The following is a 26,114-nucleotide window of genomic DNA, read 5'->3' as shown; positions in this document are numbered from 1 at the left end:
GTTGTGATGGTTTAGGTTTCACCGCTGAAGCCTCACTTACCTGTCTCTTTTCCAGAATGCCAGCTACTTAGAACAGGAAGGAAAGAAGTGCAGACGTAATCATGGTTATTAGCTTACATTTCTCTCCGACTGCCTCGTTAGGCAGAGCATTTTCATAGCCACGCTGCTACCGACTTTCTTAAGTAAAACATATTCTCATATGTTTTATAATGATAAATATGTTTTCATATGAAAGTGCTTTGATAACAAGTAATAGAACCTTCTCGGTACATAGGCGTTCTAAAATCGCCAGGCTCTTCTCTAAACTCCAGATAACCATGATTAGTCGTCTCCCTGTGTCTATTTCTGTTTATTAGCTTCCGTCTCACCTCACCACTTCAGCTGATGTTTCGTGGTTTCACCTTAATTTCAGTTCTTAGTCAGCATGGTGGATTTGAGCGACACGCCCCGTGGTTATGCATGCACACCCAAAGCATCACGTTTCATTTCGGTAGCCACCCTCCCCAGTTCACTGCTGAGTAACAGTCGGAATTGTCACAAGCTGCTGCTTTTTGACCTTTCTTGTTTCTGCCTTCACGACCATGCTCATCTTCCAGTCACGTGTCCTAGACTGCCGCAACCCGCCTCACCAATTTCAACTGTTTTATTTCGTTAACAGCAGCAAAAGTTAGTCTGCAAGAAGAATGTGGGATGCCTGACAAGGTGGCATGCTAATGGCCTCTGCTTCCCTTCGCAGCGGCCCCTGTGATCAAGCGGAGAATTGAGCCCCTGGAGGTGGCTCTGGGTCACCTGGCCAAATTCACCTGTGAGATCCAAGGTGCCCCCAACGTCCGGTTCCAGTGGTTCAAAGCCGGCAGAGAGATCTACGATAGTGACAAGTGTTCCATTCGGTCTTCGAATTACGTCTCCAGCCTGGAAATCCTGAGGACCCAGGTTGTGGACTGCGGCGAGTACACCTGCAAAGCTTCCAACGAGTATGGCAGTGTCAGCTGCACGGCCACGCTCACGGTCACAGGTAAACGCCGCACACTGGCGTGGGTGCTGGCTTCTCAGTTCAGCTGGTGGCGTGTGTTGCCTTGTGTCCAGGTGCCAAGAGCGTCACCAGCTGGAGATCCACCATGTTATCACGCCAACTAAGAAGCCCAGAGGGGATGGGGGACAGGTCGTCCTTTGTAGTCACATTTTGATCAGCAGCCGAAACAAACATTCCTTTATTTGTGGGGGCAGGAGATAGGGGGGAGGGAGGTGTTAAGTTATCAAATGAGCCTGACTGCCTCCTTAATAAGAAACATTTCAGGAGTGAGTGTTTGGTGCTACAAAAATAAATAAATACAAATAAATAAATAGCCAGGTAGTGACGGCACACGCCTTTAATCCTAGCACAGGCCTTGAATCCTAGGAAGCAGAGACAGGTGGATATCTGAGTTCAAGGCCAGCCTGGTCTACAGAGTGAGTTCCAGGACAGCCAGGACTACCCAGAAAAACCCTGTCTCAAAAACAAAACAAAAACCATCAAAAACCTCCATCATTAATATGAACCCGAATAACCAATCAGAAACAGAGTTCCAAATAAAACCAGAATTACAAAAAATCAGACTATACAGTTAAAGTTAAACTAAGTCTCACACGAAGACAGGGGCTAAAACAGGGCTTTGAGTGAGGATGCTTGCGCCAGCCTTCATTGCTAACTTTAAAATTAGGGCAACTACAAAATACTCCATTCTCAGTTTCCTAACTGAACCACACAAGAAAAGAAAAGAAAAAGAAAATCAGTCTGTCTGTCCTTTTCCCTTTCCTTCACTCTTCCTCCCTCCCTTCCTTCCTTCCTCCCCTCCCTCCCTCCCTCCCTCCCTTCCTCCCCTCCCTCCCTCCCTCCCTTCCTCCCCTCCCTCCCTCCCTCCCTCCCTCCCTCCCTCCCTTCCTCCCCTCCCTCCCTCCCTCCCTTCTTTCCTCCGCTCCCTCCTCCCTCCCTTCCTTCCTCCCCTCCCCTTCTCTTCCTAGTGGAGGCCTCAGATGCTGATGGAAGGGAGGGTCCTTGGGGAGGAGGGCTGCTCTTGGGTGGTGTCTTAACTCCGTGAGAATGTCAGGGGAAAGGAGCCCATTCATTCACCCCAGGAAAAGAAAAAGAGTTCTTTGAAGCATCTTTTACTCTGTGACTTTATCACAGAACCAAAAGTCTTTGAAATTCTAGGGAAGCTGCCCATGGTGATCCAGCTAGGTTGGTTTTCAGTCTGGAGCCAAAATGTTTCTATACAGCCAAGATTGGCATTCTTTTTTTTTTTCATTTTTTTTGAGATTAATATAGTTACATAGCTTAACCTATTCTTCACTCCATCCCCTCTTACTTACTTCTCCTTTACTATTTTTATTATTCATGGCCTATCTTTTCATTAATTGTTGTTACACGAATACATATATATATATATATATATATATATATATATATATATATATATAATCCTAAATAAAACCTGTTAAGTCTGTATAATGTGACTTGTATATTTTCAGATCTGACTGTTCGGTATGGATAACCATTTGGTGTGCTCCTCCCTGGGGAAGACTTTTTTTGTCCCACTGGCCTTTCCTTTGATGCCTGTAGGGGTTCAGGCCCCCTGGGCTTTCCTCCCTGGTGGCATTATCCTCAATGACAGTTCAGAATTTTCTTGACCCAAATTAACCCAGCTCAATAATGGGGCTTCAGCCACAGGAGCAAAGAACAAGGAGGTAGAGTCCATGTCTATTATCAGCAGGAACGGACCCTAAAACTTTGCTTCAGAATGGAGAACAGAGATGGGAAGCTTTTGCTGTGAAATATTTTTATAAGTGTAAATTGGGGGGGGGGTGCATTTGAAGTTAAGTGATTTAATGATCTGGCATTTATCAGAGGGTTAGAAAGACTTGTGTAAAGTTCTGTGCAGTCTTACCCCGTCTTCAGCCAACTCATGTGTGTGTTTTTTTTTTTTTACACCTTCTTTCTGGTCTTCTAATTTACAAAATTAAAATACCAGCCAGCCTGCTGATCAAATCCTCGCACCTATTGACCCTCTGAACAGAGCTTTGAGGGAACATTTGTTCTGTCTTAGCTAGAAACAATCTGTCAAGAGTGCTCATCCCTTTCTTTCATCGTCTTGGGTCTTTTCACTGCACTGTTGTTTAAGATAAGGTCTTGTGTTCACCTAAAGGCATAACTTATCTTTTCTCTGTCTTAGAACGTGTAATTTCAGCAAGACCTGGAGAGCTTCAATGGAGACTACATGTAACGTGCAAACCTTTCTCTTTGCAGAGGCCTATCCACCAACCTTTCTCTCCAGACCCAAGTCCCTTACAGCCTTCGTGGGTAAGACAGCCAAGTTCCTCTGCACAGTGTCAGGGACTCCCGTGATCGAGACCATCTGGCAGAAAGACGGCAGTGCCCTTTCACCGTCGCCTACCTGCCGGATCACGGACGCAGACAACAAACACAGTTTAGAGCTCTCCAACCTTGCCGTTCAGGACAGGGGGGTTTACTCTTGTAAGGCTTCCAACAAATTTGGAGCCGATATCTGCCAGGCAGAGTTGACCATCATTGACAAACCCCACTTCATTAAAGAGTTAGAGACTGTGCAGTCGGCCATCAATAAGAAGATCCACCTCGAGTGCCAAGTAGATGAAGACAGGAAAGTTACGGTCACGTGGAGCAAGGACGGTCAAAAACTGCCAGCTGGGAAAGATTACAAGATCTACTTTGAAGATAAAATAGCGTCACTTGAGATTCCTCTAGCCAAACTAAAAGATTCTGGGACCTATACGTGTACAGCTTCTAATGAGGCTGGAAGCAGCTCCTCATCCGCCACAGTCACTGTGAGAGGTAAGAGTGCCGGGCAGCCATCTGCCACCTCCTTGTCCACGAGGAAGTCTTAGAAGAAAGACTGTTAGCTGTACCACCCGCACCCTTTGTTCCTAATTTAACTCCTAAGGCAAACCTCTGGGTCTGGGAAAGTCCTGACATCATCTGGTTGGCTTTTTTTGTTGTTATTTGATTTTTATTTGTGTGTAATCTTCTTTAGAATTCTCTTGCTTTGGCTCTTTTAAAAAAGCAGTTAACAAATCTTGCTCACAATTTCTTCTAAGAATCAGTGTGTCGATAACTCTTAACCATCTTATTTTTAAATTGTTTCTTTTTCGAAATTATCATTGCTTTCTTTCTCCATTCCCATTCCTCTCTCCATACCCTCCCATACCACCCTCCTTTCTCTCTTTCAAATCCATAGCCTCTTTTCTCATTAATTTTTGTCGCACACACACATATATTCCTAAATCGATAACTACAACCTGCTCTGTCTGTATCATAATATTTGTACATATGTCTTCACTACTAAAACCATTTGATACAGAATATCCAATTGATGTGCTCTTCCCCGAGGAAGACCACATCTCCTGCCCTCAGCATGTCTTGGTTGCCTGCAGCTCTTTGTGTAGGTTGAGAGCTGGTGGGATACCCTACCCCCATCCATGTTAACATGCCTATTATTGATGTCTTCGTTCAGAAAATTGCTCTTCATATAGATATAGTCTGCTTGCTTGCGTCTCTTTTCTTTTCTTTTTACCAAGAGATGGGGAAGTGGTTCAGAGCGAAGGGGAGGCTGGGTGCTTCATGACTTGTTCAGAAGTCTTGTGAAGGTATTTTCTGTATGCTCTGTCTTTTGTCACGTGCGTCTGCTTTTCTTGTGTGGTGTGTATGTTTCAGTCATTGTCTCCATCTTTTCTCTTTCCTTTTTTTTTTTTATACACGTCATGTAGAACCACCGTCCTTCGTGAAGAAGGTCGATCCCTCTTACTTAATGCTCCCGGGTGAATCAGCACGCCTCCATTGCAAGCTGAAAGGCTCCCCTGCCATCCAGGTCACCTGGTTCAAGAATAACAAAGAGCTTAGTGAAAGCAATACAGTCCGAATGTCTTTTGTGAACAATTCTGAGGCGATCCTCGACATCACTGATGTCAAGGTCGACGACAGTGGGACCTATTCCTGCGAAGCCACCAATGACGTGGGCAGTGACAGTTGCAGCACGGAAGTAGTTATCAAAGGTTTGTTTCCTGAGGTTGCGCTCTTTATTTTGCTGAGAAATTTCCCCTTTGGTTTTCTCATAGCTCACAACTCACCCTGTGCTCTCGTGCCTTTGTAGAACCGCCTTCGTTCATCAAAGCGCTTGAGCCCGCAGACATAGTGCGCGGGGCAAATGCGCTCCTTCAGTGTGAAATCGCAGGCACGGGGCCCTTTGAAATTAGCTGGTTTAAAGATAAGAAGCAAATTCGAAGTAGTAAAAAGTACAGGGTGTTCGCTCAGAAGTCTTTTGTGTTTCTGGAAATCGCATCTTTCAATAGCGCGGATGTGGGTGATTACGAATGCGTAGTCGCTAACGAAGTTGGAAAGTGTGGCTGCGTCGCGACACACTTACTGAAAGGTTAGTGTGGGGGGCGTTTGTCTAATACGTTGTTCCAAGTAGCTTTCTTCATCCATAACAAGAAAGTTTATTTGTTTTCTCTTCTTCTAACCTTTAAAATGTGTTTTGTCATAATTTGAACTTGGGGCCCAGAGCTTTCACTCAGTCTTTGTCTTGCTGTGAATAGAAATATTTATTATCTGATAACAAAAGGAAATTACATAAAATGTCATTTTATTTTCTGATAAACATTTACATTCTGTGCCTCTCTTGAATGGAATTGCTAATTCTTCATGTACTCTCCTTCTTCTTTCTAATAACCAAGTGCTGTGTGACGGTTGTGTTGGACAAGGGAAGCGTGTAGGCGGATGGAGCCCATTGTGTAGGAACTGACGCTTGTGTGTGCTCTCTTCCTTAACTAGAACCACCAACCTTCGTCAAGAAAGTTGACGATTTTACAGCCCTAGCAGGACAAACTGTTATCTTACAAGCTGCCGTGAGAGGCTCAGAACCCATTTCTGTCACATGGATGAAAGGCCAAGAAGTCATTAAAGAAGACGGGAAAATTAAAATGAGCTTTGCTAATGGAGTTGCAGTGTTGACCATCCCCGATGTGCAGATTAGTCTTGGTGGCAAATACACATGCCTGGCCGAAAACGAAGCCGGCAGTCAGACGTCTGTTGGGGAGTTAGTAGTTAAAGGTTCGTGTAGGAACATTTTAGCTCTTCCTTGGCCTTTTCACTTCAAGTTAAGCCTTGATTCATGCTAAGGAATCTTAACTCTCTAATACCTTTGTAGAACCTGCCAAAATCATCGAGCGAGCCGAACTGATCCAAGTGACCGCAGGGGACCCAGCCACCCTGGAGTACACAGTGTCAGGCACCCCAGAACTCAAGCCCAAGTGGTACAGAGACGGCAGGCCCTTGGCTGCTAGTAAAAAGTACCGGATCAGTTTCAAAAATAACATTGCCCAGCTGAAATTTTACTCGGCAGAGCTGCACGATAGTGGCCAGTACACATTTGAGATTTCCAACGAAGTGGGCAGCAGTTCCTGTGAGACCACGTTTACTGTGTTAGGTTAGTATGTTCAGAGAACTACCCATCTCTCCAACAACCCACAGAACTAGCCGAGGGTGAGCCCCTGAGCGCGTTGCCACGTTGATCTCGTTTCCTTTCTTATGCCACGAACAGATCGAGACATCCCTCCGTTTTTCACCAAACCCTTACGTAACGTGGACAGCGTCGTTAGCGGTACCTGCAGGTTAGACTGCAGAATCGCTGGCTCCCTCCCCATGAGGGTCTCCTGGTTTAAGGACAGCAAGGAAGTCGCTGCGTCGGACAGATACCAGATCGCGTTTGTGGAGGGCACGGCCTCTTTGGAGATCAGCAGGGTAGACATGAGCGATGCAGGGAATTTCACCTGTCGGGCCACAAACTCCGTGGGGAGCAAAGACAGCAGCGGAGCCCTGATTGTGCAAGGTTGGCTAGGAACCGTGTCGCCTGCTTTACCAATATTTCAAACTAAGACTCCCTCCCTTGGGTCCAGACTTTAACGCCTTCCCATTCTGTCTTCTCCCTATTCTTCAGAACCACCCAGCTTTGTAAGTAAGCCAGGGTCTAGGGATGTCCTGCCTGGTTCAGCAGTCTGCCTGAAGAGCACTTTCCAAGGATCCACGCCGATCACCATCAGATGGTTTAAAGGTGACAAAGAGCTGGTGTCTGGCGGAAGCTGCTATATCACCAAAGAAGCTCTAGAGAGCTCCCTGGAGCTCTATGCTGTGAAAACCTCAGATTCGGGCACATACACGTGCAAAGTCAGCAACGTTGCCGGCAGTGTGGAGTGCACTGCAGACGTGTTTGTGAAAGGTTTGCCTTCTTCTCTTGACGCCTTCGTGCGACCCTTTTCCCACACAAGTTCTTTTCCTCTTCCGGCTGTTTCTTAATAACTCCCTTCCTTCCACAGAACCTGCGACGTTTGTGGAAAAGTTAGAGCCCTCACAGCTGCTCAAGAAGGGAGATGCCACTCAGCTAGCCTGCAGAGTCACGGGCACCCCTCCGATTAAGATCACATGGTTTGCCAACGACAGAGAGCTGAGAGAGAGCAGCAAGCACAAAATGTCTTTTGTGGAGTCCACCGCAGTCTTAAGGCTTACAGACGTGGCCATTGAAGACAGCGGGGAATACATGTGTGAAGCCCAAAACGAGGCTGGCAGTGACCACTGCACTAGCATGGTCATAGTCAAAGGTTTGTCCTCACGTTTTCTCCGTGCAACCCAGCCTTTGACTTGTAGCCCAGATCCCTGCCCATTAACATGAGCCCTTCTCTTCTACTGTAGAATCGCCTTATTTTACCAAGGAGTTTAAGCCCATGGAAGTCTTAAAGGAGTACGATGTCATGCTACTGGCTGAGGTGGCAGGCACCCCTCCCTTCGAGATCACTTGGTTCAAAGACAACACGACCCTGAGGAGTGGTAGGAAATATAAAACCTTCATTCAGGACCAGCTGGTTAGCCTGCAGATCCTCAAGTTTGTAGGCACAGATGCGGGTGAATACCAGTGCCGGGTAACCAACGAGGTGGGCAGCAGCACCTGCAGTGCCAGGGTAACACTAAGAGGTCAGTGTTGGCTTAGTTGACTGCTGGGCTCTTCTACACAGACACGTCTTAAGTGTCTAGACGCAGTTTGGCCTTAGAGCTGGTACTGATGAGCACTCATTCTTCTGCTAGAACCCCCATCCTTCATTAAGAAGATCGAGACCACCAGCTCCCTCCGTGGAGGCACAGCTGCCTTCCAGGCCACCCTCAAAGGCTCCCTGCCCATCGCCGTGACTTGGTTGAAAGACAACGAAGAGATCACGGAAGACGACAGTATAAGAATGACGTTTGAGAACAATGTGGCTAGTCTCTACCTGAGTGGCATCGAAGTCAAGCACGATGGGAAATACGTCTGTCAAGCCAAAAACGATGCAGGCATCCAGAGGTGTTCTGCTTTGCTCTCAGTCAAAGGTTGGTTCTGAGAGCTGCCGTAGGTCGGAGGGGAAAGCGGTGCAGGTGCCAGGCCTTTGAGTGGGGCGCTTCACAGCCACACCTGTTTTTTGTCTCCAACAGAACCTGCGACAATAACGGAGGAGGCCGTGTCCATAGATGTCACCCAAGGAGACCCAGCCACTTTGCAAGTTAAATTTTCAGGGACTAAGGAGATCATAGCCAAATGGTTTAAAGATGGCCAAGAACTTACCCTGGGTCCGAAATACAAAATTAGTGTCACCGACACAGTCTCAATACTGAAGATTATCTCCACAGAGAAGAAAGATAGTGGAGAATATACTTTTGAGGTCCAAAATGATGTGGGGAGAAGCAGCTGCAAGGCTAGAATTAACGTCTTAGGTTGGTATTGATGTCCGTAGAGAGGAGCTGAGCATCTCAGGGGCCTTTCCTCTCGCGCGATTTAAAGAGGATATAGAGGATTATGGGCGGGGTTCACGTGTGCGCAAGGTACTGGGTTGATGCCTTAGCGCTTTGTGGTCGGAGGGGAGAGACGGAGGGAGGGAAAGAAAGAGAGAAAGGGAGAGAACAGATAGCTAGATTCACCTAAATCTCCTGCTTCTTTGTTGGATAGATCTTATTATACCTCCCTCGTTCACCAAGAAACTACGGAAAATGGACAGTATCAAAGGATCTTTTATTGACTTGGAGTGCATAGTGGCCGGCTCACATCCCATCAGCATCCAGTGGTTCAAAGACGACCAAGAAATCTCAGCTAGTGACAAATACAAATTCTCTTTCCATGACAACACTGCCTTCTTAGAGATAAGTCAGCTTGAAGGCACAGATAGTGGCACGTACTCTTGTTCCGCCACCAACAAGGCAGGCCACAGCCAGTGCAGCGGTCACCTGACCGTCAAAGGTTGGCAATTTTGATCTCTACCTCTCCAAACCCTATTGCCTTGCTCTTCTTAATTCTCCTCTTCTTCATTGAGCCCGGAAATAAATCTGTCTCCTTCTGCTTCCTGTTCTTTCATCCCAGAACCCCCTTACTTTGTGGAGAAGCCACAGTCACAAGACGTGAATCCCAGCACGAGGGTTCAGTTGAAGGCTCTTGTGGGCGGCACAGCACCCATGGCAATAAAGTGGTTCAAAGATAACAAAGAGCTGCACCCCGGGGCAGCCCGCTCGGTTTGGAAGGACGACACCTCCACCATTCTGGAGCTCTTTTCAGCCAAGGCTGCCGACTCCGGGACCTACATTTGCCAGCTGAGCAACGATGTTGGTACAACAAGCAGCAAAGCCACCCTCTTTGTGAAAGGTTCGCTCTCTCTGTAGCCTCTTCTCCTTGCGTGCCTAGCTTGTCTTTGGGAAGGGAAAGTGCATTAAGAAAACAGTTTTGGTCATGGGACTTCATTTTTTTTTAAAAAAAAAAAAACATTCAGCATGTCACTCTTTCTTTTCTCGTCTTTAGAACCTCCTCAGTTTATCAAGAAGCCCAGCCCAGTGTTAGTGCTGAGGAATGGACAGTCAACCACATTTGAGTGCCAAGTGACAGGCACTCCAGAAATCAGAGTTTCTTGGTATCTGGATGGGAACGAAATAACAGATCTTAGGAAATACGGCATTTCCTTCGTGGATGGTTTAGCCACCTTCCAGCTCTCTAATGCCAGGGTAGACAACAGCGGGACTTACGTCTGTGAGGCTCGAAATGATGCAGGTACCGCGAGCTGCAGCGTCGAACTCAAAGTGAAAGGTTGGTGACGGCGCTGTGCTTCAGCTGGGCTGCGTGCTGGACTCAGGGCTTCCCTTGAGTTCAGCCGCTCTCTGTCTTCCTCTCGACTCTGTAGAGCCCCCCACCTTTATCCGGGAGCTGGAGCCTGCGGAGGTAGTGAAGGACAGTGATGTGGAGCTGGAGTGTGAAGTCATGGGGACAACGCCCCTCGAAGTCACCTGGCTGAAGAACGGCAAGGAAATCAGAAGCGGCAAGAAGTACACAATGTCTGAGAAAATGTCTGTGTTTTATCTGCACATAACCAAGTGTGACCCCTCCGATGTGGGTGAATATCAGTGCATCATAGCCAATGAAGGAGGCAGCTGCTCTTGTAGCGCTCGCGTTGCCTTGAAAGGTCAGTCACGTGCGAGGATCAGCCCCCGAGTCAGAACACTGGGCGCTCTTTAGCTGTATGTAGGCAATGAAATGAATAGGAGCTGAAAGGTGCCTCTTCTTGACCCACTGTCTCGTTTACTCACAGAGCCACCGTCCTTTATCAAGAAGATTGAAAATGTCACGACTGTCTTGAAGAGCTCGGCTACCTTTCAGAGTACTGTCGCAGGCTCGCCCCCGATTTCTATAACTTGGCTGAAGGACGACCAGATTCTTGAGGAGAGTGACAATGTCCGTATTTCATTTGTGGACAACGTAGCCACACTTCAAGTCCGGAGTGTAGATAATGGCCACAGTGGGCGGTACACATGCCAAGCCAAGAACGAGTCGGGAGTTGAGAGGTGCTACGCTTTCCTTCTAGTGCAAGGTCGGTGAACGGTTCTGTTTCAGGAGCGGTCTACAGAGATGTTTCTATCAGCATAGCTGGGTTCCAAGAGAATTACTGACCTAACTTATGCACATTTTCATTCTTACTGCAGAACCTGCTCAAATCATAGAGAAAGCTAAGTCAGTTGATGTTACCGAGAAAGACCCGGTCACCCTGGAGTGTGTGGTAGCCGGAACACCAGAACTCAAAGTCAAATGGCTTAAAGACGGGAAGCAAATTGTACCCAGTAGATACTTCTCAATGAGCTTTGAAAACAATGTGGCCAGCTTTAGGATTCAGTCGGTCATGAAACAAGACAGTGGGCAGTACACGTTCAAGGTGGAAAATGACTTCGGAAGCAGTAGCTGCGATGCCTACCTAAGAGTGTTAGGTGTGTACCCACCCCCCCAGCTACCCTTAAGTATAGCAGACACCTTGTAAACAAGCAGCAGCGTGTTAATGGTGTGTTTTTGCTGTTTGCCTTGGATAGACCAAGATATTCCCCCATCGTTCACCAAAAAGTTAACCAAGATGGATAAAGTTCTGGGCTCTTCTATTCAAATGGAGTGCAAGGTTTCGGGATCACTTCCTATCAGTGCTCAGTGGTTTAAGGATGGAAAAGAAATATCTACAAGTGCAAAATACAGACTCGTTTGTCACGAGAACACCGTGTCGCTGGAAGTGAGCCGTCTGGAGCTAGAAGACACTGCGAATTACACCTGCAAGGTGTCCAATGTGGCAGGAGATGCTGCCTGCAGTGGCATCTTAACTGTGAAAGGTGAGGGCTGCCTGGTCCTCTCCTACTCTTTAAAGGGTACTGCTCTTAACCTTGTATCTTCAGAGGTAAAAGATCTTAGTAATTCTGTTTCTTTTGATGCACATTCATTGAGTTTAAGAAATACTTAATCATTACCTCTTTTTTTGAGTTTTCTTCTTATATACCCATTAAAAAAATATTGGGCTGTGACTAAATATGACTCTCTTAAAATCTGTAGAACCACCAAGCTTCCTAGAGAAACCTGAGCGGCAGCAAGCCATACCTGACTCTACAGTGGAATTTAAGGCTGTGCTGAAAGGAACACCGCCATTCAAAATTAAGTGGCTCAAGGATAATGTGGAACTTGTCTCAGGACCGAAATGCTTCATTGGCCTAGAGGGGTCAACGAGCTTCTTAAATCTCTACTCAGTGGATGCTTCCAAGACGGGCCAATATACTTGCCAAGTTACCAATGACGTTGGTAGCGACTCTTGCACTACAATGTTGCTTGTGACAGGTGTGCAGGTTTGATTGTCCAATGTTTCTGTCTGACTCATGCCTCTGTTGTTCCTAGACTCTGTTACAACGCAGCTTTCTAACATGGCTGAGTAATTTTCCCAGACCTTGGCCCTGTGTCTCCCTTTCCTATCTACTACCCAATTGGGCGTCTGTGATTTTTCGCTCTTTTTTCATGATCTCCTTTTTTCCTGACTCTTTAGAACCACCGAAGTTTGTAAAGAAATTGGAAGCATCCAAAATAGTAAAAGCTGGTGACTCCACTCGCCTGGAGTGCAAGATCACTGGCTCTCCAGAAATCCGAGTTGTGTGGTACAGAAATGAGCATGAACTCACGGCCAGTGACAAGTACCAAATGACGTTCATCGACTCGGTGGCAGTCATACAGATGAACGGCCTCGGGACAGAGGACAGCGGAGATTTTATCCTTGAGGCTCAGAATCCTGCTGGCAGCACCAGCTGCAGCACCAAGGTTATAGTAAAAGGTAGCATCCTCCTTCTGTTCCTCATTAACAGAAACCCATCACCTTCTTCTCCCCTGGGCATCAAGGCGTCTCACGCTACACTGCTCCCAAGGGGATTTGCCTAAGATAGAGTCATGTCACCCATCGGATGCTGTTTCTTGTTAAGATTTGTTTACATTCACTTGGGTGTTTTGACATATTTTTCCTGTAATTCTGATACTGTAATTTTGGCCACCTCAACACATCCGCCAAAACGCACATACAGAAATGAATGGGAAGTGTTTACGTTGGTCCTTTGGTTTCAGTCACGCTGAAACTATATCAGTATCTCCAGTATAGTCTGCATCATAATGATGTAACATACAGACAATCTAGGTTTTAATATTACATCTTTAAAATGACAGTAATATGTTTCCTCTTTCTCACAAATCAGCTCCTTTGTGTAAAAACCATGACTTTCCTGTGGTGCAAATAGTGCCAGTATTTTCAACAGCCTCTTCTCAGCATGCTTTACCATAAAACTCAAGTTTGTCCTGTAAGATGATTGTTAAGAGTAGGAAGGCTCAGATCACCGCCGTTCTTGTGATTTCTGGGTGTCTCTGTTGTAAAGTGGAAATGACATTCTTTTTTAATTTCTAAAGCCAAAATTCCATACTTCACAGAATTTCCGTTCATTGATACATTTGCTTATTTATAAATTTGGTATCCATCTTTGTAGTCCAAGATAAAGCAGCACATTGACCTTCTCAACTGAGCCCTCTAGGATGCATCTTGACTCTCCACCTATCTTGCTAAAAAGTGATAGTGCTACCTACAAATGATACTATCTTAAACCATGCTTCTAATTGGGGAAAAAAAAAACCCTTTTTTTTTTTTATCTTGGAGGCTATCAAGTAGCCCAACTCATGAGCAATTCTTGTTTTTTTTCCAGAGCCACCCATTTTTAGCAGCTTCCCTCTTGTAGTAGAAACCCTTAAGAACACAGAAGTTAGTCTTGAATGCGAGCTTTCAGGAACACCGCCGTTTGAGGTGGTGTGGTTTAAAGATAAGCGCCAACTCCGAAGCAGCAAGAAGTACAAGATCGCATCTAAGAATTTCCACGCCAGCATCCACATCCTCAACGTGGAATCTGCGGACATCGGCGAGTACCACTGCAAAGCCCAGAATGAAGTGGGCTCCGACACCTGTGTCTGCGCTATAAAACTAAAAGGTGAGCGTGATTTCTGCGCACGGCAGAAATGTCAGGCGTGATCAAAACGCTCCATGTGTTCTCTCTTCCCTTGCCCGGAAAGCTTTCTGAACAATCTCCATTCATCTTTTCCCGTTCAGAACCACCAAAATTCATTTCCAAGCTGAGCAGCCTCACGGTGGTGGCTGGAGAGCCTGCCGAGCTGCAAGCATCCATAGAAGGCGCCCAGCCTATTTCTGTCCAGTGGCTTAAAGAGAAAGAAGTGGTCAGAGAGAGCGAGAACGTTAGAATTTCGTTCGTGGACAATGTGGCGACTCTGCAGTTCGCTAAAGCGGAGCCGGCTAACGCTGGGAAGTACATCTGCCAAGCCAAGAACGACGGTGGAGTGAGGGAGAACATGGCCACACTGACCGTCTTAGGTATGCGGTCCCCGTTAGAACCTGGGAGCAATCGCTGTAATGACTTCCATGTGATATCTTCGTTCTGAATTTCTTCCAGAACCTTATTGAGCTTCACTGTTTGGAAGGCTTAGGAAAAAGACACAGTTGATCTTAAGTGCTCTTTTCTGATTCCTATGGTTCTTACAAAAAAAATTAGCTAGCTGTTTTATTTATATGCCTGCCCTGCTTTTCTGTGTGGGTAGCAAATCTGATTATCTTTTATTTCAACACAAACCCACTAGTAGCCTCTCCACTGTTACAAGAAAATTTTGCTTTCAGACTAGTTGTGGTTACGCTGGTAAAAACCTCCAAAGATCAATGTTTGAAGGAAAAATTTGCACGTTCATTGCTGGGGATATTAAATTTCCATCCAGCGATAAGAATGAAAATGAGGAGAATGTTCGAGATCTCTTCTCTAGGGAAAAAAACACCGAGTAACTCATTAGCAGAGCCTTCTGCTCTAAAGAACGTCAAGTGCAAATCAAAACACATTATGTGGGGCCCAGTGAGATGGCTCAGTGGGTAAAGGTGCCTGCCACTGTGTCTGAGGGCCTGAGTTCAATCCTTGGACTGCCTTGTCCTCTGACCCCATATGCATTCTGTGGCATATACCCTCCAGCAAACACACAGACGTACTTACAAAATAGTGTTTGTACTATTTTAAAAAAAAACTACATTGTCTGATATACATTGCCTAGATTGTTTTAGAGTAGACAAATGCCCAAACATCCTTTTAATTATTGCAAATAATTTTATGAGTGCGTAGGATTACAGATCACATTTTAGAGCCGAGAGAGAGAAAATGGAACCGTCAGTGAGAGAAACAGTCATTGCAGTTCAGAGAAGAGATACAAGGGAAGATCCAGGTTTCCAACGATGCATCTCATGCTTTCTTTCAGAGCCTGCAGTCATTGTAGAGAAGGCAGGCTCCATGACGGTGACTGTGGGAGAAACATGCACCCTGGAGTGTAAGGTGGCTGGTACTCCCGAGCTCTCTGTGGAGTGGTACAAGGAGGGGAAGCTCTTGACCAGTAGCCAAAAGCACAAATTCAGCTTCTACAACAAAATGTCTTCCTTAAAAATTCTCTCGGTTGACAAGGAAGACGCAGGCACCTACACGTTCCAGGTTCAAAACAACGTCGGGAAAAGCAGCTGCACTGCTGTGGTGGATGTATCAGGTCAGTTTGGGGCGTTTTCTTCAGCTCGCTCATGCCACTTTCTCTTGTGAGCTTTCTTTCCCTCTTTCCATAAGTCACCGCAAGCCATTTCCCTCTCTTCGCGCAGACCGAATGGTTCCTCCCTCTTTCACACGGAGACTGAAGGATACCGGTGGGGTCCTGGGCACTTCTTGCGTCTTGGAATGTAAAGTGGCTGGGTCGTCCCCTATCTCCATCGCCTGGTTTCATGAGAAGACTAAGATTGTCAGTGGAGCGAAGTACCAGACGACGTTTTCAGATAACGTCTGCACGTTACAGCTGAACTCTCTGGATTCATCGGATGTGGGCAGTTACACGTGCGTGGCTGCTAACGTGGCCGGCTCTGATGAGTGTCGTGCCACACTGACTGTACAAGGTTAGTGATACACAGTCAAGTTTGTGTGGCATTTACTAAACATTCCTCTCTGGACATATGTCCAGACTGACGCACACCTGAGGTACTCTTATTTTTTTTATTCGAAATCGTTAGTAAGGCCTAAAGCTGACTGGACCCTTCCATTGTCTTCTGTGTCTGTGTAGAGCCGCCCTCTTTTGTGAGAGAGCCTGAACCACTGGAAGTCCTTCCGGGCAAAAACGTCACCTTCACAAGCGTCATCAGAGGAACCCCTCCATTCAAGGTCGGCTGGTTTAGGGGTGCCAGAGAACTGGTGAAGGGAGACAGGTGCAACATCTATTTTGAGGATACCGTGGCAGAACTGGAATTATTTAATACTGACGTATCTCAGAGTGGAGAGTACACCTGTGTGGTTTCTAATGATGCCGGCCGGGCATCCTGCACTACACATCTCTTTGTGAAAGGTTTGCCAAACACGCCCACTCTCCTTCTTTTGACGCCTAGCATTTTGGTGGCTTTATGGTGTGCCTAACTACAATGCTTTCTCACTTATCAGAGTCAGCCACGTTTGTAAAGAAACTAAGTGACCACTCTGTGGAACCCGGGAAGTCTGTCATTCTGGAGGGTACCTATACTGGAACACTTCCAATTTCTGTCACCTGGAAAAAAGATGGTATTGGCATAACTCCGTCGGAAAGATGCAGCATCGTCACCACAGAGAAAACATGCATCCTGGAGATCCTGAGCAGCACAAAGGGGGACGCAGGGCGCTACTCCTGTGAGATTGAGAACGAGGCAGGAAGGGATGTTTGCGAAGCTCTGGTGTCTACCTTAGGTGTGTGATCATCCTCTCTTGAGAATTTTGCATGTATCCAGTATGCAGGGTGGGTCCTTTGCTCTTGCGTCGTTCCGTTTGCTGACTGTGAGCCTTTCTTCTTTAGAACCGCCTTATTTCGTTACGGAATTAGAGCCTCTGGAGGCGGCAGTTGGAGACTCGGCTTCCTTGCAATGCCAAGTAGCTGGGACACCAGAAATTACAGTGTCTTGGTTCAAAGGAGACACCAAGTTAAGGTCAACTCCAGAATACAGGACCTACTTTACAAACAACGTGGCCACCCTTGTCTTTAACAAAGTGAGCATCAATGACGGCGGGGAATACACATGCATGGCGGAAAACAGCATAGGAATGGCAGCCTCTAAGACGGTCCTCAGAATTCAAGGTGACGCTTTGAGCTTAGCCACTCAGACATTTCCTCTCCCCTCTCTAACTCCTTTATCTTTATGGGGACTTTTCTCCTTTCATCCATTAATATTAATACCTCAAGTATAACTTGTCTTCCTACAGAGCGCCAGCTCCCACCGTCCTTTGCAAGACAATTAAAGGACATTGAGCAAACTGTTGGGTTACCAGTTACACTCACTTGCCGCCTGAATGGCTCTGCACCCATCCAAGTGTGCTGGTATAGAGACGGGGTGCTTTTAAGAGATGATGAAAATCTACAGACGTCATTCGTGGATAATGTGGCGACGTTAAAAATTTTGCAGACTGACTTGAGCCACTCTGGCCAGTATTCTTGCTCTGCCTCCAATCCACTCGGCACCGCCGCGTCGACTGCTAGACTGTCGGCAAGAGGTTTGTTCCCATGCCCATCTTACTCTTTCCCTGCCTTGATTTCTTATTTAATTGTGAAGACAGAAGTAGCCGACAGCCAAAAGGGAAGCAAGATCCATGTTATTGTATACACATTGCCTTTTCTTCTCATCTTCCAGAACCTAAGAAATCCCCCTTCTTTGATATCAAGCCGGTATCAATAGATGTCATTGCCGGAGAAAGTGCAGATTTTGAATGTCATGTTACCGGTGCCCAACCGATGCGAATCACTTGGTCAAAAGATAACAAGGAAATCCGACCTGGAGGAAACTATACTATCACGTGTGTGGGGAACACTCCCCATCTGAGGATTCTTAAAGTGGGCAAAGGAGACTCTGGTCAATACACTTGTCAAGCAACCAATGACGTTGGCAAAGACATGTGCTCTGCCCAGCTGAGTGTAAAAGGTACCACCGCCTAGTGTTTGCCAAGACTGGTTCTCGACTATATATATATATATATATATATATATACTTGCGTCATCCTCTTTTGTGTGTCAAATCATGGTTTGTTTGTTTGTTTGTTTGTTTTTTTCCTGCTTGTGCCTAACTCAGTTTTAGAGCACTTCCCTTGCCCATGTGAAGCCCTGGGCTAAATCCCTCAGTCATGCCAAAAATAAGAAAGACATTGAGTTTCACCTGGCTTGTTTCTGGTTTTATGGTCTATGCTTGCCTGGAACTCATAGAAATCTTCCTGTCTTAGTCCCCTGGGAGCTAGGAATATAAGTGTGAGACACCATTTTCAGCTGTCTTAAGTCTTTAAATGTTTGAGTTAAACTAGCAGTTATATTTGAGTTTATGCCTTTGTGTTAGAGGAGCAATAACCAAAGATTTTGCTCTTGTCTTTAAATTCTTAAGAAGTCTTCTTCCATTTAACTTTGTAAAATATAGTTTCAATTTTTTACTCTCCCTTTTTATCATTTCTTGTTATATAACATCTGGTTTATCGTTACAAAATTTCGATCAAATATATGTGCAATTATATTAGCTGGTATGTTTTATCTGATCTATCCAGACCCTACAATGTCAGTCAAATTCTCTGATAAATATCTTAAATCACCTAATAGGAAAGTTTACCATGAAATCATTAGCAAGTTCCTTCTTAATAGTGAGTCGATTAACATGTGAACTTTGGGGATTCTCGACTATACGGATAAACTCTTTAACACATAATTATCTATCACTGACTGTTTCCTTTGGTTTAATAGAACCTCCCAAGTTTGTTAAGAAATTAGACCCTTCGAAAGTCGCGAAGCAGGGAGAATCCATCCAACTGGAGTGTAAGATCAGCGGCTCCCCAGAAATCAAAGTCTCTTGGTTCCGGAATGACAACGAACTTCACGAAAGCTGGAAATACAACATGTCCTTTGTGAATTCTGTGGCACTGCTTACCATCAACGAGGCTAGTGCTGAGGACAGTGGTGACTACATCTGTGAAGCTCATAATGGCGTTGGTGACACCAGCTGCAGCACAGCCCTGAAAGTTAAAGGTTAGCCCCTCTTCTGCTCCCCCTTATCTCCAGTGGGCTCCCTAGGATCGCTCTCAAGGTCTCAGGGTGTCCAAATATCCAGACGTGAGCTCAGGCTGGACCTGAGCCTGAGGATTTCTGGTGATTAGATAAAACCCTGCATTCCTTAGGAATCTGTGACGCCAGTCCCCTTCCAGCTCTCTGTTACAGACTTATCTCCAATCTGTAAGGTCCAAAATTTAAAAGCTTACAACTCTTAAAAGTTTGTGAATTATCCTGTGTCAGCGTGTGTCGTCATAATCCACACAGTCTCTCTCAATGATCTCTTTTCATAGCTAATAGCTCTAGATTCTAGAAACTAGGTATGTGGATGCTGACACCATTTGTCCCCTTTGGTGAGCAGCTGCGTTCATTGTTCATCCTCTTTTCTTCCGGTAGCACCTCCTGTTTTTACCCAGAAGCCTCCTCCAGTCGGAGCCCTGAAAGGTTCTGATGTGATCCTCCAGTGTGAAATTTCGGGAACGCCCCCTTTCGAAGTGGTGTGGGTTAAAGACAGAAAGCAAGTTCGAAGCAGCAAGAAATTTAAAATCACCTCCAAAAACTTCGACACGAGTCTTCATATCTTTAGTCTTGAAGCCGCTGACATAGGGGAATATCACTGCAAAGCCACCAATGAGGTGGGAAGTGACACTTGTGTTTGCGCTGTCAAGTTCAAAGGTTTGTACACAGAGACACACACACAATGTGCTTCTTCCTTTGATCTGTTCCTGCCCAACTAATATCTAATGTGGCTCTGGTTGTGACTCTTACTTTTTCATTTATCCGTGCATTTCTTTCATCAGAACCACCACGGTTTGTGAAGAAGCTCAGTGACACATCCACCCTTATCGGGGAGCCTGTGGAACTGCAAGCTGTGGTGGAAGGTTTCCAGCCGATTTCTGTCGTCTGGCTGAAAGATAAAGGTGATGTCATCAGAGAGAGTGAGAACATTAGGATTTCCTTCGTCGATAACATCGCGACACTCCAACTGGGAAGTCCAGAAGCATCCCATTCTGGAAAATACGTGTGCCAGATCAAAAATGATGCTGGCATGAGGGACTGTTCGGCAGTCTTGACTGTACTAGGTTAGTAGCAAAGTAGACCTCTGAGAACAAGAGGCGTGTATTGACCTATAATCACTTCCTGAAGACAGGACTCTTATCCAACTCTTGACTGAATGTGAGCTGAATTTGTTCTTAATGCGACACACTTTCTTCTTCCAGAACCAGCCAGAATTGTAGAGAAACCAGAACCCCTGACTGTCACCACTGGAAATCCCTTCACGTTGGAATGTCTTGTAGCTGGGACTCCAGAACTAAAAGCCAAGTGGTTCAAGGACGGGAGAGAACTCTCCGCAGGCAGCAGACATCACATAACATTCGTGAGGAACCTGGCTTCCCTGAAGATCCCCTCTGCAGAGATGAACGACAAGGGCTTGTATACCTTTGAGGTGGAGAACAGTGTGGGCAAAAGCAGCTGCACCGTCTCTGTCCACATCTCGGGTGAGTACGACAAGGAGGCCGTGATGGTGACAGCGTCTCCGGTAGGGGTGGGAGTAGGAGAAAGCTCCCTGAATGGCAACTCTTCTTCTTCTCTAGATCGCATTGTCCCGCCCTCCTTCATCCGGAAGCTGAAAGACACCAATGCCACCATCGGAGCCTCGATTGTTTTGGAGTGCCGAGTGTCCGGCTCGGCCCCAATTTCAGTCGGCTGGTTTCTGGATGGAAGCGAGATCGGTGGTAGTCCCAAGTGTCAGCCCAGCTTTTCGGATAATGTCTGTACTTTGAGTCTGAACTCACTGGAACCCTCCGACACCGGCACTTATACGTGCGTGGCTGCCAATGTAGCCGGCCAGGATGAAAGCTCTGCCGTGCTGACTGTCCAAGGTCAGTGGATGAGGACACCCCGCTGTTTCTCTCCCCACTGTCCAGCCTGAACCACCTCTGTGTTCATTTCTCCATCTTTGCTTCCTTTCCTTTAAGTAACAAACACCCCTTTTCTCTTCGTCTTCCTTCCTCCTGGGCTATTTAGAACCGCCATCTTTTGAACAAACTCCTGATTCTGTGGAAGTTTTGCCTGGAATGAGCCTGACCTTCACCAGTGTCATTAGAGGCACCCCTCCCTTCAAGGTCAAGTGGTTTAAGGGCAGCAGGGAACTGGTGTCAGGGGACTCGTGCACCATTTCCTTGGAAGACTTCGTCACCGAGCTGGAGCTGCTGGAGGTGGAGCCACTGCAGAGCGGAGATTATTCTTGCCTTGTGACCAACGATGCCGGCAGCGCTTCTTGTACCACGCACCTCTTTGTGAAAGGTTCGCTCTTTTATCCAGCGCCTTTTCCTTGCTAAAATCTTTCCGATGCAGCATCTGAAGGTACAGCTTTACCCTCATTCTCTCTCCTTATAGAGCCAGCCACTTTTGTGAAGAGATTGACGGACACCAGTGTGGAGAGAGGCAGCCCCATCGTTCTGGAGGCGACTTACACCGGCACACCTCCCATCTCCGTGAGCTGGATGAAGAACGAATACGCTCTGGCGCAGTCTCCCAACTGCAGTATTACAACAACAGAAAAGTCCAGCATCCTGGAAATTCTTGAAAGCTCGATAGAGGACTATGCCCAGTACGCTTGCCTCATAGAAAACGAAGCTGGGCAAGATATCTGCGAAGCTCTCGTGTCTGTCTTAGGTGTGTTGACAGTTAGCCCCTTCTCCTGTTGTCTCTTCCTGTGCAGCTTTGTCTTTGAGTTGGTGTGAGCTGATCAATTACTGTTCTTTGTGTCTTAGAACCGCCTTACTTTATCGAACCCCTGGAACATGTGGAAGCAGCTATCGGGGAGCCCACAACTTTACAGTGTAAAGTGGATGGGACCCCGGAAATCAGGATTTCTTGGTATAAAGAACACACAAAGCTACGGTCAGCTCCTGCATATAAGATGCAATTCAAGAACAATGTTGCCTCTTTAGTCATCAACAAGGTGGACCAGAGCGATGTGGGAGAGTATACATGCAAGGCAGAAAACAGTGTGGGGGCCGTTGCTTCTTCCGCTGTGCTGGTTATCAAAGGTGATGATGCTTTTGCTTGAAAAGTCTTGCAGCGTATTGATAGATTAGTTTTAATCAGAACTTTCTGAGGATACAAATAAGCTGTAGGTGTTTTCTCTCTTATAAATAAGGATTGTCTGCAATTCCTTTCTAGAGCGTAAACTTCCACCTACGTTTGTGAGAAAACTGAAAGACGTCCACGAGACTCTGGGCTTCCCGGTTGCCTTTGAGTGCCGGATCAACGGCTCGGAACCTCTTCAGGTGTCTTGGTACAAGGATGGCGTACTTTTAAAAGATGATTCTAATTTGCAGATGTCTTTTGTGCATCATGTGGCCACTCTGCAGATTTTGCAGACTGACCAGAGCCACGTTGGTCAGTACAATTGCTCAGCTTCCAACCCTCTTGGGACCGCTTCATCAAGCGCCAAGCTCGTCCTCTCAGGTGAGCTGAGTAACTCACGGTACCGCCCTCTCGGTTACAGCCCAGCTTCACTCCCTCGGGCCACCAAGACTGGTGCCCTTTGGTTTCTGTCTCTGATCTTGGGGCAGGGAAAGTGACATCATCATGTCGCTCTTCCTTCTTTCCAGAGCACGAAGTACCTCCCTTCTTTGATTTGAAGCCAGTGTCGGTAGAGCTGGCTCTTGGGGAAAGTGGCTCTTTTAAATGTCACGTCACGGGAACCGCGCCAATCAAAATCACCTGGGCCAAGGACAACCGTGAGATTCGCCCTGGGGGCAACTACAAGATGACCCTGGTTGAAAACACTGCCACGCTGACCGTGCTCAAAGTAGCCAAAGGTGACGCAGGGCAGTATACGTGCTACGCGAGCAACGTTGCCGGAAAGGACTCTTGTTCTGCTCAGCTGGGTGTCCAAGGTACTCCTCAGAGTGAAGTGCCGAAATCTCTTTCATGTTTTCCGTGTCTTAAAATGTAGGTGGCTGATATGCCTGAAGACTGTATATAGATAGGACCAAAGTCACATAATTACACGTGATCAAATGAGGCTAGAGGTACGGCTCGATGGGATAGTGCTTGCCTGGTATGCGCAAGGCCGTGCTGTGTTAGATCCTTAATAGCATATGGCAGAAAGATGGAGAAAAAGAAGGGAAGAAAGAAGAAGTGGAGGGAGGAAGGAACAGAGGGGCCACAAAAGAATCCAAGATCTAAGTGGAAAAATACCTTGAATTTGTTTTCAAAATAGAAAATTAGAAAAATATATTTCCAAATTCTGCAAATAGAGATGAAGGAGAAAAATGAACAAAAAAAGTTCCCTAGAATTATAAGAAAAGCCTAGCTTGGAAAAAAGTTATCACAGGGCAAAAAAAAAATTAATTACTTCAAATGACCTATTTTTGGTAGTGCTTAGTAAATTAGTGAATTCATTACCCTCTAAAACAGAGCACCACTCCAAACTATCAAGTCCTTCCCAGAAAATCAGGTCGACTGTGAGGTGAGCTTCTTTTCTTCCACCAACTATGCTTAATGAAAGCAGAAGTCAGGGGACTTGGTGTTAGCCAGGCTTGCCATCTGGACCAGGGCTTCCCAAGTTCTTAGCATCTTGTTCAAAAAACGAAGAAGCACACACAATTAGCAGAGTATTGAGGAGTTTCGTTTGAAGGTCATGCAAAAGTGCATACTTGATACTCTGCAAGATAACAGCAGGCGGTGAGTGGAATTGACCCAGGAGCCCCCTGGTCACTGCCTAGGGCTCCCACCTTTGCGTCTATGAAGACAAAGAGCTGGTTGCTAGGTCTGGGGTGTGGATAGTTTTGTTGTGATTGACAGTCATGGGTGTAAGCCCTAACTCATTGTTCATGTCCTTCCCAAGATACATCTAATTACAATCATATACGTGTCCAATCATGTATAACCCTAAGATGATAAATAAGAGAGTTCCCCTAAAAGTCCATTTTGAGGACACAGTTTGCTTTCGTGCCCATGTAGGCTGAACTGACCCACTGCCTCTGGTTCCAGGACATGTATCAGGGACTTTGGGTCACACAAGGAAGGTTTATTTCAGAGTTGATAAGGAGCAATAGGTCAAAGTCACTGTGGCTTTATTTGGGGAGGGATGAACCTGCAGTTTGATGTAGGTAAAGTCTCAGGTTGCAAAGTGCGTTGTTGAAGAAGTGATATACGTGGAACTTAAGTCAAACAGGACTCCAGATCGCTAAGGTACCCTTAAATGTGCCTGCCTCCTAAGATGTAAATGCCATAACATCCAATGTTATGAAAGAATTATGGTGCATTTCACAGATGCTCATCTAAAACTATAGGTTTACCTCCGCAGACCGCTATCTAACCAGATTTAAAATTTTTAGGCTTACTGAAATAGTAGTTGATAAATACCTTGAAATTCGGAATACTGTTCAAGACCCTTTTGTACCATGAGACAACTAACCATTCACCTCCTGAGCCTGAAAGTTTGGTCAGTGAAGAAAACATTGCTCTTTCATCCAAAGGAAATGGTAGACGCCGAAGTGATATCTACTGAAGGCAAACAAGAGATTATTGTAGTTTACAATATTAAGATATATGATCGCTTTTGCTCTGGCTGTATACAGTCCATAATGAACGTCTCTGAAGCCGTAGCTTCCCACTGACTCACACGCAGGCAGGATAACCCCAGTCTCTCCCTCCTGCAATCCCCAAGGGGCTTCTGTGGTGTGGCCTGTGAACTTGGCTGTAGAAAAATTATTCTGTTTCTGGGAGGCAGGTATGTAATCGAGAGAGAGGCCTTCTCCTTCTTTCTCTAGCCACAGTTGGGTAATGGGGTTCACAAAACATAAACTCCTTTAGGGTATGTAGGAATCACTTAGCTACCCTTCACTAAACTGCATCCGATGAATTTGTCTCCTGTAGATGAAGTCCATGCTGAAAGAGATTTCTTTATTCACCCCATCTTGTAATACATCTGTCTTTCCTGTCCCTTGCCTTGTGCCTTCCCTTTTGGCTCCCTAGAACCACCCAGGTTCATTAAGAAGCTAGACCCATCACGAATCCTGAAGCAACATGAGTTTACCAGATATGAATGCAAAATAGGCGGGTCTCCAGAAATCAAGGTTTCGTGGTACAAGGACGAGGTTGAAATTCAAGAAAGCAGCAAGTTCAGAATGTCGTTCGAGGACTCGGTGGCAGTGCTGGAGATGCACGGTCTCAGTGTGGAAGACAGCGGGGATTACACGTGCGAGGCTCGCAATGCAGCAGGGAGCGCCAGCAGCAGCACCTCCCTGAAGGTTAAAGGTCAGGCTTTGCCCCACCTCTGCCCTGTATGTCAGCTCCTCTTTTTGTTCACTGTGTTTCAGTCTTTCTTCTCCCATAATGTTTTAAAGTTGTGTAACAATCCAATTTTTAGAAAAATGGGAGAGATATTTTCTCCCTTTCTCTAATGGGGTAGAAAGCTAATTCTTCCCCTTGTCTAAACACAAAGTCCATCCTAATGGACTTTCCTTTCCCCCTCAATTCCAGAACCACCAGTGTTCCGCAAGAAGCCTTTTCCTGTCGAGACCCTCAAAGGAGCTGATGTTCACCTAGAATGCGAGCTGCAGGGCACGCCTCCCTTTCAAGTTTCTTGGCACAAAGACAAGAGAGAACTCAGGAGTGGCAAGAAGTACAAGATCATGTCTGAGAACTTGCTCACAAGCATCCACATCCTGAACGTAGACACCGCTGACATCGGGGAGTACCACTGCAGAGCCACCAATGACGTCGGGAGTGACACTTGCATTGGCTCCGTCACTCTGAAAGGTACGAGTCACATCCTTCTCTTCTGCTTACCGTTAATGCTGCACCCCACATTGCTGTTGATTGTTTAACACTAACAATCTTTTCTATCTAAATCCTTCCATGTTTGGTCTACTTCGTTCATCTAACTCAAACTAAATAGCCCCCCAAAATAGTGATGTGTCTTCCTTGGACTTTAGACTCTATTCAGCCTCTTTTGGATACAGACTCTATGGCAGTGATTCTCAACCTGTGGGTCATGACCCCTTTGGGGATGGGGGGGTCAAAGGACCCTTTCACAGGGGTCACCTAAAACCATCAGAAAACACAAATATTCAC

At 46.2% G+C, this 26,114-nt stretch overlaps 1 protein-coding gene across 1 annotated transcript in view; it reads left to right on the top strand.

Annotated features, from left to right (window-relative positions):
* Ttn (titin) overlaps positions 1 to 26,114 on the top strand; it is a 271,400-nt gene that overhangs the window by 64,875 nt on the left and 180,411 nt on the right. The window contains exons 47-88 of the mRNA XM_041639884.1: positions 737 to 1,015; positions 3,284 to 3,847; positions 4,780 to 5,064; positions 5,163 to 5,441; positions 5,843 to 6,121; positions 6,219 to 6,497; positions 6,612 to 6,899; positions 7,008 to 7,286; positions 7,384 to 7,665; positions 7,757 to 8,035; positions 8,147 to 8,425; positions 8,528 to 8,806; positions 9,039 to 9,326; positions 9,447 to 9,725; positions 9,879 to 10,160; positions 10,255 to 10,533; positions 10,660 to 10,938; positions 11,051 to 11,329; positions 11,429 to 11,716; positions 11,934 to 12,212; positions 12,415 to 12,696; positions 13,607 to 13,885; positions 14,005 to 14,283; positions 15,204 to 15,482; positions 15,589 to 15,876; positions 16,041 to 16,319; positions 16,412 to 16,690; positions 16,797 to 17,075; positions 17,201 to 17,488; positions 17,626 to 17,913; positions 18,714 to 18,995; positions 19,413 to 19,691; positions 19,817 to 20,098; positions 20,237 to 20,515; positions 20,612 to 20,899; positions 21,045 to 21,323; positions 21,417 to 21,695; positions 21,794 to 22,072; positions 22,206 to 22,493; positions 22,640 to 22,927; positions 25,014 to 25,295; positions 25,521 to 25,799. Of these exons, the coding sequence (XP_041495818.1) occupies positions 737 to 1,015; positions 3,284 to 3,847; positions 4,780 to 5,064; positions 5,163 to 5,441; positions 5,843 to 6,121; positions 6,219 to 6,497; positions 6,612 to 6,899; positions 7,008 to 7,286; positions 7,384 to 7,665; positions 7,757 to 8,035; positions 8,147 to 8,425; positions 8,528 to 8,806; positions 9,039 to 9,326; positions 9,447 to 9,725; positions 9,879 to 10,160; positions 10,255 to 10,533; positions 10,660 to 10,938; positions 11,051 to 11,329; positions 11,429 to 11,716; positions 11,934 to 12,212; positions 12,415 to 12,696; positions 13,607 to 13,885; positions 14,005 to 14,283; positions 15,204 to 15,482; positions 15,589 to 15,876; positions 16,041 to 16,319; positions 16,412 to 16,690; positions 16,797 to 17,075; positions 17,201 to 17,488; positions 17,626 to 17,913; positions 18,714 to 18,995; positions 19,413 to 19,691; positions 19,817 to 20,098; positions 20,237 to 20,515; positions 20,612 to 20,899; positions 21,045 to 21,323; positions 21,417 to 21,695; positions 21,794 to 22,072; positions 22,206 to 22,493; positions 22,640 to 22,927; positions 25,014 to 25,295; positions 25,521 to 25,799 (12,108 nt within the window). The remainder of the gene's footprint in view (positions 1 to 736; positions 1,016 to 3,283; positions 3,848 to 4,779; positions 5,065 to 5,162; positions 5,442 to 5,842; positions 6,122 to 6,218; positions 6,498 to 6,611; positions 6,900 to 7,007; positions 7,287 to 7,383; positions 7,666 to 7,756; positions 8,036 to 8,146; positions 8,426 to 8,527; positions 8,807 to 9,038; positions 9,327 to 9,446; positions 9,726 to 9,878; positions 10,161 to 10,254; positions 10,534 to 10,659; positions 10,939 to 11,050; positions 11,330 to 11,428; positions 11,717 to 11,933; positions 12,213 to 12,414; positions 12,697 to 13,606; positions 13,886 to 14,004; positions 14,284 to 15,203; positions 15,483 to 15,588; positions 15,877 to 16,040; positions 16,320 to 16,411; positions 16,691 to 16,796; positions 17,076 to 17,200; positions 17,489 to 17,625; positions 17,914 to 18,713; positions 18,996 to 19,412; positions 19,692 to 19,816; positions 20,099 to 20,236; positions 20,516 to 20,611; positions 20,900 to 21,044; positions 21,324 to 21,416; positions 21,696 to 21,793; positions 22,073 to 22,205; positions 22,494 to 22,639; positions 22,928 to 25,013; positions 25,296 to 25,520; positions 25,800 to 26,114) is intronic.

The sequence above is a fragment of the Microtus oregoni genome, unplaced genomic scaffold (assembly GCF_018167655.1).
Source record: "Microtus oregoni isolate MIOR12 unplaced genomic scaffold, Mior012 000060F_ref0000265, whole genome shotgun sequence".
Lineage (NCBI taxonomy): Eukaryota > Metazoa > Chordata > Mammalia > Rodentia > Cricetidae > Microtus > Microtus oregoni.
The sequence above is the reverse complement of the archived record's forward strand: the minus strand, read 5'-3'. Positions and strand labels throughout refer to the sequence as shown.